This window comes from Zootoca vivipara, chromosome 6 (genome assembly GCF_965207765.1).
Source record: "Zootoca vivipara chromosome 6, rZooViv2.hap1.1, whole genome shotgun sequence".
NCBI classification, from domain to species: domain Eukaryota; kingdom Metazoa; phylum Chordata; class Lepidosauria; order Squamata; family Lacertidae; genus Zootoca; species Zootoca vivipara.
Genome location: NC_142589.1, coordinates 92,935,840 through 92,945,059, shown reverse-complemented (window position 1 = coordinate 92,945,059; position 9,220 = coordinate 92,935,840). Strand labels below are relative to the sequence as shown.

At 44.5% G+C, this 9,220-nt stretch overlaps 1 protein-coding gene across 8 annotated transcripts in view; it reads right to left on the bottom strand.

Annotated features, from left to right (window-relative positions):
• TJP3 (tight junction protein 3) overlaps positions 1-9,220 on the bottom strand; it is a 50,409-nt gene that overhangs the window by 780 nt on the left and 40,409 nt on the right. For all 8 annotated transcript variants that reach the window (XM_035118116.3, XM_088673053.1, XM_088673055.1 and 5 more), the window contains exons 18-19: positions 1,981-2,238; positions 814-869 (exon numbers count right to left, since the gene is read on the bottom strand). In XM_035118116.3, the coding sequence (XP_034974007.3) occupies positions 814-869; positions 1,981-2,238 (314 nt within the window). The remainder of the gene's footprint in view (positions 1-813; positions 870-1,980; positions 2,239-9,220) is intronic.

Here is a 9,220-nt window from a genome sequence, read left to right as displayed (position 1 = left end):
CCGGCCCCGCTCTCTTGGTAGCCCCCAAAAAAATTTAAAGGGGAAATATAAGATAAAAAGATAAAAATAAAACCTACATACAGCAACACTGTTTTGCGTTGTGTAGGCTCCTAGGATGTAAGTCATGGGGCCCGCCTGCTCCCTAAAACATCACTAGTTTGCTCCTTTCTATATATAGGATGCCTACATTCTGCATGTGCAAATGGCTTGAGATACCTATGAGGTCCTTAAATTACTATATAGCTGGGGTGGCCAACTCCCAAGACACTGCGATCTACTCACAGAGTTAAAGACTGGCAATGATCTACCCCCGTTTTGGGGGTTCAGATCAAAGTTGTTGAGCTTTTTTTGAGGAAGGAAAAAGGCCTGTTTCTTTGGGGGGGTGCAGGGCAAAAGTTTCGAGCTTTTTAGGGGACCCAAACTTGTTGGGCTTCTTTGGGGGGAGCCAGTGATCTACCACAGACGTCCAGTGATCTACCGGTAGATCACGGTCTACCTGTTGGACGTGCCTGCTAGATAGCTTAGATTCAACACAAAAAACAGTGACAGTTTGCCGTTGACAAAAGACAGCTGGACGTATAAAGGGCCCCATTACCTTCAGCAGCTTAGGGCCTCATCAGACCTAAATCCGGCCCTGGTCAGAGGGCTGCAGACAACTGACAATGTGGACTAGTAACCTGAGCAATCGTTTACAACTGCAGCCAGTGCATAGGATTGTACTGGGGGATCGAATCAGCCCTCCCCCACCCTGGTGGTCACTCTGCTTCTTTCCCGGTACCCCAGAATGCAAAAGGCGAGTTTGGGAGATGCTACCTGATTCCATATTCTTCCCTCCATTGGCCTTGAGGTTGCTGCTGGTCGCCGCCGTGCTGGGGAGGGAAGAGAGAGGAACCGGCAGGTGAGAACCACAGGTCTTAAAATGGGTGGTTTCCCAAAGCTGGGTCTCCAGCTGTTTTGCTGGGACGACAACTCCCACCATCCCTGAACGCCGGTCCTGCTCGCCAGGCATGATGGGAGTTGTAGTCCGACAACAACCAGGGACCCAAGTTTGGGATACTCTTAATTCAAAAGGGATATTACATTCTTTCTGTATGCCACAACTGCTGCGAGGTTACTACTTGCTAAGAATGGGAAGAGTCAAGATAGACCAACGATAAGATGAATGGCAAATGAATATGATGGACTTCATGGAACTTGCCGAGCTGACTGGGAGACTCCGTGACCAGGGAGAAGAGACGGTGGAGAAAGATTGGAAAAAATTCAAATTATATTTGAAAAAAATATTGTAATATTTAATATTGTCTAGGGAAGTAATTATAGGTTTTTGGCATTTGTTGTTGTTGTTGTTTAGTCGTTTAGTCGTGTCAGACTCTTCGTGACCCCATGGACCAGAGCACGCCAGGCACTCCTGTCTTGCACTGCCTCCCGCAGTTTGGTCAGACTCATGTTCGTAGCTTCGAGAACACTGTCCAACCATGTTGTCCTCTGTTGTCCCCTTCTCCTAGTGCCCTCCATCTTTCCCAACATCAGGGTCTTTTCCAGGGAGTCTTCTCTTCTCATGAGGTGGCCAAAGTCTTGGAGCCTCAGCAAAGTATTGGAGCCTCAGCTTCACGATCTGTCCTTCCAGTGAGCACTCAGGGCTGATTTCCTTCAGAATTGATAGGTTTGATCTTCTTGCAGTCCATGGGTCCTTCATGGATCACTGCCTTGTTGTGGCGAAGGGGCTTAAATAACTTGGAGAAGTTATGTTTTGACCAAACGTGATCCACCTGGAGAAGGAATTGGCAAGCCACTCCAGTATCCCTGCCAAGAAAACTCCATGGACAAAGACAACAGGCATATAAAAGAAGAAGTTATGAGAGTGCAAGAAGTATTTTTGTGTTGTTGTTTTTTTCATTTTTGTATGTTTGTGTGTTTCTTTCCTTATAAAATGAATATAAATTATTATTTTTTAAAAGGAACTCTTTTGGGGCTCCTTACCTGCTTAACGGGGTAAGCCAAAGCGGCCGCTACTCGCTCGCTGAGGTCCTGCTCCGTGTTTTGCTCGGTGGGTTCCGAGGAGCGAGCCAGGGCCGGCTCCTGATAGGATTCCTCGAGCTCTTGGTCAGTGTAAGCTTCCCCTTCTGCGTCCGTCTCATCGTAGTCGCTGTTGGCCCGGCTGTCGCAGGTCAGGTAGCCCGGGCTGGTGGGCGAGGGCTGGTTCAACAGGTCCAAGCCTTCCTCGGCTGGAACATCCACCTGGGTGGAAAAGGGAGGTGGGTGAGTTTATTTTAACATAACCTGCGTATCACTTAAGGATTTTTTAAAAAAAACCCTCAAAGCGGTTCACACAAAATATAAATTTACTCGGTGCACACGGTGTGTCGCTCTGGAATTCTAATAGCCCACCCCCAAGTCGGTGCATTTTTAAAAAACCATAGCACTTAATAAATGCAGGGCAGCTTCGAAGTCAGTTGTTAAAATCAGGGCAGTTTCTAAAGCGGGGTTTTAAAAGCGTTAGGGGAGCTCGCATTTCGGGTGAATTAGGCCAAAACGATCACTTACAGTTTCTGGAGTTCAGAGAGACTTTATTTACGCAGGAACAGATTCCTCTCGGCGGGAACTATTTATAGGATGAGCAGAGACGAAAGGTCTTGCCTCTCAACATGTTGGGAGAGAACAACTAAATGGCTCTGTGCCCCTGTGACAGGATTTAGCCTAGGCAGAGAGGCTACGGAACTAGTGCCGGCTCGATTTATAAACAAAACAGCACCTTTGCAGGGTTCCAAGCAACACATGCATTAGCCAGAAGTCCAGAAGAAGGAAAGGTATTTTGCTTTTTTGCAATACCACCTGCCTTCTCAAATACATTTGCATTCTCGGGTGAGGAAGAGACAGGATGGCAACTTGCAGTGGCAAATTGCGGACAGCTCAGACCGCCGGCCAACGATGCCATCTTGTTGCACGTCCTTGAGAAGGAGATAACTTTACGCCAATGTGTTTAGTCTTTGGGTTTATCTTCTCAGGCTGTGACAGCCTCCATGGTCCTCGGAGAGCTTAGCTGCTGCTGTTTCCAAGACCTTATTGTCTTTGGCTATGGCAATCACTCGTAGCCGAGTAAGACTGTCTTCTATAAACATGGTCTTAACAGTGACTCCAGAAGTGACTTTGGAGACCAATTCTGGATCTACACGTCCTTCCACAGTGGGGACATAGGTATCCAGGCAGGAGTTGATCACGGTGTGGATTTGCCAAGCATGTCTTCCTCTTAGCACGTTTCTCCCTTGCGTCCTGAGTTTGAGCGTCTTCAAAGCCCACAACACATTTGTTAAAGGCTGTTCTCCAACTGGAGTGTTTCCCAGTTGTCTGTGTTTATACTACTTTTTCTTAGATTTGCCTTGAGACAGTCTTTAAACCTCTTTTGTTGACCACCAGCATTACACTTTCCATTTTTAAGTTTGGAATAGAGTAGTTGCTTTGGAAGACGAGAATCAGGCATCCGCACAACATGACCAGTCCAACCAAGTTGAAGTTGAAGAATCATTGCTTCAACACTGGTGATCTTTGCTTCTTCCAGTACACTGATATTAGTTCGCCTATCTTCCCAAGTGATGTGTAATATTTTTCGGAGGCACCGTTGATGGAATCGTTCAAGGAGTTGGAGATGGTGTTTATAAGTGGTCCATGTTTCACAAGCATATAGTAAGGTTCGTAGTGCAATAGCTTTGCAAACAAGCATTTTGGTTTCCCTGCAAATGTCCCGGTCCTCAAACCCTCTGCACTTCAATCGGGAGAAAGCCCCACTCGCAGAGCTCAGGCGATGCTGGATTTCGGCATCAATGTCAGCCCTTGTGGAAAGATAACTGCCCAGGTAGGAGAAGTTTCCAAGACCACGCAGTGGTTGAATAAGCCATCGTGCTTCTCGGCAGGCTGAGATGGCAATAAGGCATTCAGCATTTGCAGAAGACAGAGAAACGGGGGATTGCTTCTTGTATGGCCAGCTGATCGTGCCTTGACCAAACTCTTGCCCATTGGACATCAACGTAACCAAACCAGAGCTGGCTTGTCAGCTAGAAGATGAAGTTTAAGAGACATAGTACCTTTTAGGTGTGCGTGAGTCGCTGGACAGCACTTCAAATCAGCTCTAGTAGGGAACTCAACCTTTTTGCATAGGACGCCAACAGGCCCCCAACAGAATGCCAATTGCCTTTCTGTATTGTTTCTTGCTGGGTAAAGGCACAGAAGAGCCAAAGTTGTTGTTTAGTCATCTAGTCGTGTCCGACTCTTCGTGACCCCATGGAACGTTTTCCCCCCAAAACTTGACCTCCAAGAGCATCTCAGAAACCTTGGCTTCCAACATTCCCCAAAAAAAACAACCCAAAAAAGCAAGCAATTTTGCAGTTTTCTGCAACTGGCTAAGAAGGAAAATGTCAGTCTTCACACTCAATTTGTGTCCCAAGACACAAGGTCTTGTGGTGTTGGCAAGGTCTTTGAATTGTTGGAGAACTTAGCTACTTTCTTCATTTTGGTCCTAGCAGGCCACTATATCGCCGTAAATGAACAGGTAGGTCCGCCTGTCATCTTGAAGCTTGGGAGTACAAACGGGGATTGCCTTTGCTTTGAGAAAACGCTTCCACAAGTTAAGACACTGCTGGTTTTGTCTTTCCAAGCTCTGGCAAGCTTGCTCAGGACCACAGGTGCTTTTTGCAAAGGTCACAGACTAGATCAGGGTCGTTTGGCTCTTTCAAACCAGAGATCCTCTTTGAGATAATACAAAAAGGCCAGGTTTTTTTCTTTCCAGTTACTTCGCTAGTGTTTTATTAAGGGAAGCAACATCCGGCCTGGTGCTTTTGTGCTTTGCAATGGGTGCCAAGGTCTCGCCAGATCTCTGTGAAGTCTGGCTTTGTATCTGTGAATTCCACCTTCACCAAGACCTTGACTCTGCTGTGATAGCAGGTGAATCTCACAGGGTGTCCGGCTGGTAAGGCTCGAGGATGCGGACAAGGTGCTCGGATCGGTCAGGGCGACCACTTGCGCTCTAGACCCTTTCCCCTCTTGGCTGATAAAAACCAGCAGGGAGGGAACAGCTGGCCGGGCCAGGGAGGTGATCAATGCCTCTTCAGGAGAGCGGGTGGTCTCTGCCTGTTTGAAGGAGGCTGCTGCAAAACCACTCCTTAATAAACCTTCCCTGGATTCGACAAAACCTAAACTACCGGCCAGTTGCTAATCTCCCTTTCCTGGGCAAGGTTCTGGAGCGAGTGGTCGCAGACCAGATCCAGGCGCTTTTGGAAGAAACTGATTTTCTGGATCCACTTCAGTTGGGGTTTTGGCCTGGTTTTGGCACAGAAACTGCTTTGGTCACCCTGTGTGATGAGCTCTGTTGAGAGAGAGACAAGGGGAACATGTCGCTGTGAATTTGTTCCTGCCCTCTCGGCGGCTTTTGCTACCATCGACTGTGGTGTCCTTCTGGAGCGACTCTCCGAACTAGCACCGCTTTGCTGTGGTTCTGGTCCTACTTGGATGGTCATTCCTAGAGGGTGTTACTTGGGGAATAATCTTCGCTGGATGCACTTGAGAAAGGCTCAGCCCTTCCGTTCAGGAATGTCGCTGTTCCCATCGGAAAAGTAAATCCGGTCTTTGTAGTTTGGATCAGGTGGTGCAACAAGGACATGTCATTATAGAATCACAGAATTGTCGAGTTGGAAGGGACCACGGGGGTCATCTAGACCAAATCCTTGCAATGCAGAAATCTTTCACCAAACTTGTCCTGTGATCCACATACAGTGGTACCTCTACTTACGAATAACTCTACTTACGAATGTTTCTACTTACGAATTTTTAGATAGGGTTGCTTCTACTTACGATTTTTTTCTCCCAATGCATTCCTATGGGATTCGACTTACAAATTTTTTCGACTTACAAATGTGCGTTCGGAACGCATTAAATTTGTAAGTAGAGGTACCACTGTACCAGGTAGTTTTAAAGTTTGCACCCCAGACTTCTAATATTCCCTTAGATGCCCGATTTTCCCACAACGAAAACACTTTCTTTGCTCTTTCCTTGACAAGCGTCTGTGCTGCGTTCCCAATAACTCTCTCTATCCTGTGATGCTCTTCAACCCGTTTGGAGAAGACTCAACTGCTTGTCAACTCTGCTTCTGGTTGGGTCTCCAGGACATTGATCAGTGGAACAAAGGATTGGGGTAAACGGCACAACACGAAAACCACCGTACGGTTGTCCTCAAAATCATCGCCGACTGTTCTCAATCGCCAAAGAATTTATAGGGTGGCACTCAGGTGAGTTTGCATGTCCCCATCCTGTTTCAGCCTAATTGAATAAGGCTTTCCCAATCCTCTGGTGTGTATTATCAGTTAATCTTCCACCGAAAGACAGACCTTTTGCTTGCCTGCCCTTTGTTATCCGATTGCGCAAAATCAGCAGCTGGCTAGGAGATTCTCTATCTCGAACATCCACAGTTGAAAAATCTGCTCCTTCAACTTGGGGTTGACTGCCTTTGCCTACATTCCAGCCATTGTTCATCTCTTTGCAAGTTCCAGTTCTCAGCAATGCAAGCCTTCCCCTTCTGCTTTCCAATACTCTTTGGGGAGAGGCACATCTAGGATTTTTGCTTTTGTAGATTCCTTCCTTTGCTCCTTGTGGCTGGCTCTTTCTTCCCAGTCCAATCCACTCATCCTTTCTCTTCACTTCTCTTGAAATCCACTCCCCTTCTTGCTGGGTTTCTCGCTGGAGACGTGTGGCTGAAATGGGAAGGCTTTTGAAAGGGAAACTTTGGGGAAATCCGTTTGGGGTTCCAAATAAACGCCTGGGCCCATAACCTGTTAGAAGTGCTTGCAGCTTGGGTCAGCAAGATTTATTTGATCACTTACAGTTTCTGGAGTTCAGAGACTTTATTCATGAAACAACCATTTATGGGATGAGATCTTGTCTCAACACGTTGGGAGAGAACAAGAATATGACTCGGCACCTGGTGATGTCTCGATTGCCCTCGTGTAGTTTAAAGTAACTCATGCATTAATTAGAAGCTCAGAAGGAGGAAATTTATTTGCTTCTCTCCGACAAAAATCAGGGCAGTTTTGAAAGGTTCAGTTCACCATCTTGATTCAAAATAGCCCCCAGTTTTATCCAAATATAGAGGAAAAGCAGTTCCCTGATCTCAGGAATGATTGTGCAAAATCTGGATAAAACCAGGCATCCAAATATAGGTGAAAAGCAGCTCCTGATCTCAGGAACTGTCATGCAAAGTTTGGTCATGATATCCTAAGAGGTGTTCAAATCCAGAACGATTAGGCAGCCGCCCATATTGCACAGAAGATACATTAAAATTATCAGTTAAAAGCCAGAAGTTAAAAACCAAGCGGACCTAAAGAAAATAAATTCAAAACATCAAAAAAATCATCTGTTTAAAATATACATTACAAATGAAGGTACTGAAATGGAAGGGGAAGATTGTGACAATGACAGCGATAGCAACTTGGATGATTTTGACAATGATGTGGATTCTGATTTGGAGTGTGAATTTAATAATAATGATGACTGTGACAATACAATACAAAATGAAGCTCACCACAAAGGAAAAGTTGACACTGTTTTACAAAAAGACAAGCGGAGTATCCCTCCTTTGAGGAGGGAACGACAGGAACCAGCGGAATTTCAGATTACCCACAAGGAGAAAGACAAGAACAATTTAAGAAGGGGAGAAAACTCAGGGGGGCCCTATGGACGCCTGGAGGGCAAAACATTGGAAAAAGGGGGTGGGATGAAGGAAGAATGGGAGCGTAATTATTAGGATGGATTATTAAGATCAAATTAGGACTGTTGACTATGGAACTTGCTGGATTGGAGGGAGGTAGCCGGAATTTGGGGAAGAAGGGTTATATTGGGATTTGTTAGAGTGCAAGAGTTGATTATGGGAAAAGTTAAAACAAAAGAAGTCTAGTGATTTAATAATCTTAAGAAGTCTATTGAGGGGGAAAAATTAGGCAAGGGAAGAAAAATTGGATTAGGAATTATAGCTATTAAGAGATTTAGTGAAAATGGTATTAGCTAAGTTTAAAAATTTTATGAAGAAGAAAAGTAATTATTTTATAGATAAGGAAACTGTTAAAGAGGATAGTAAAGAGATGAAAACCGGGAAAGGGGGGAGGTAGGGGAAGCCCACAAAATATGATTTATTAATCTAGATTTGAAAAAGATGATTTTTATTTTTGTTTTTTGTCTTTTTTTATCTTTTTTTCTGATTTCTTTTCCTTTTTTTTCTTCTTAGTATAGATTTTTTTTTTTTGTATGAGAACGGATGGTTGGGTGGTTGTCCTCCTGCTTTCTGCCCCGATACCCTGGAGCTCTCTGGTGGCAGGGGGGGGCTCTGGGGGGGTGGGGGAGGGGGGGACATAAATCCAATCACAAAATGAATCATCTTCAACTGTTCGTCTGCATGGGATTCTCCTGTGGCAGGGGAGGGCCCATGGGAGGGGGGGTGGAAAGAAGGTGGAAAATTTGTCTATGTAAAGTATCTTTTTTATATTTTTTCTTTTTGTAAACTGTAAAACTAATAAAAATTATTTTTTAAAAAATATATACATTACAAGGAGAATTTACCTATTAAAATGCATGCCAACTTTATATACTTGGGTATAAGTTGTTGCAGATCAGCAGGCAGGCACTTACTGATTTTGTTCCGTTTGAAATGTGCTTCTTGTAAAATACCTCGAAGCAATTTCACAACGAAAAACACCAGCGATAAAAAACAATTATAACATTTTGTTAAAAACCCAGTCAAAACCCGTTTCATCCGTAAGGTCATTGAGGGCAGAGAAGAGAAATATCTAAGGAAACGGGAAATTTTCTGCATGCGTTCATGCTAGATGGAAGCTACTGCCCATAAGGTGAAAATGTTTCCTGGAAAGGGTTACAAACTTCCTCATTCTTTTTTTAAAAAACACAATCCCAAGATCGGTCCAATGAAAAAGAGAGAAGAAGAAAACATTATTACAGAGAGACACCAGATGACAAAAAGAAGCTCAAGAAATGCAAACAATTGGAAGCCCAATCTTTAATGATGCACAATGCTAAAAAATAAATTAATATTATTAATTAGTATGATGGTTATTAATCGCCCTTGGCCCCAAAGCAGTGTGCAACAATTAAAACACTGTGTTTAAGTTAAAAACAAAACAAAACAGGAAAATCACAGAAATAAGGTGGCTCCTAAAAATATGCATTA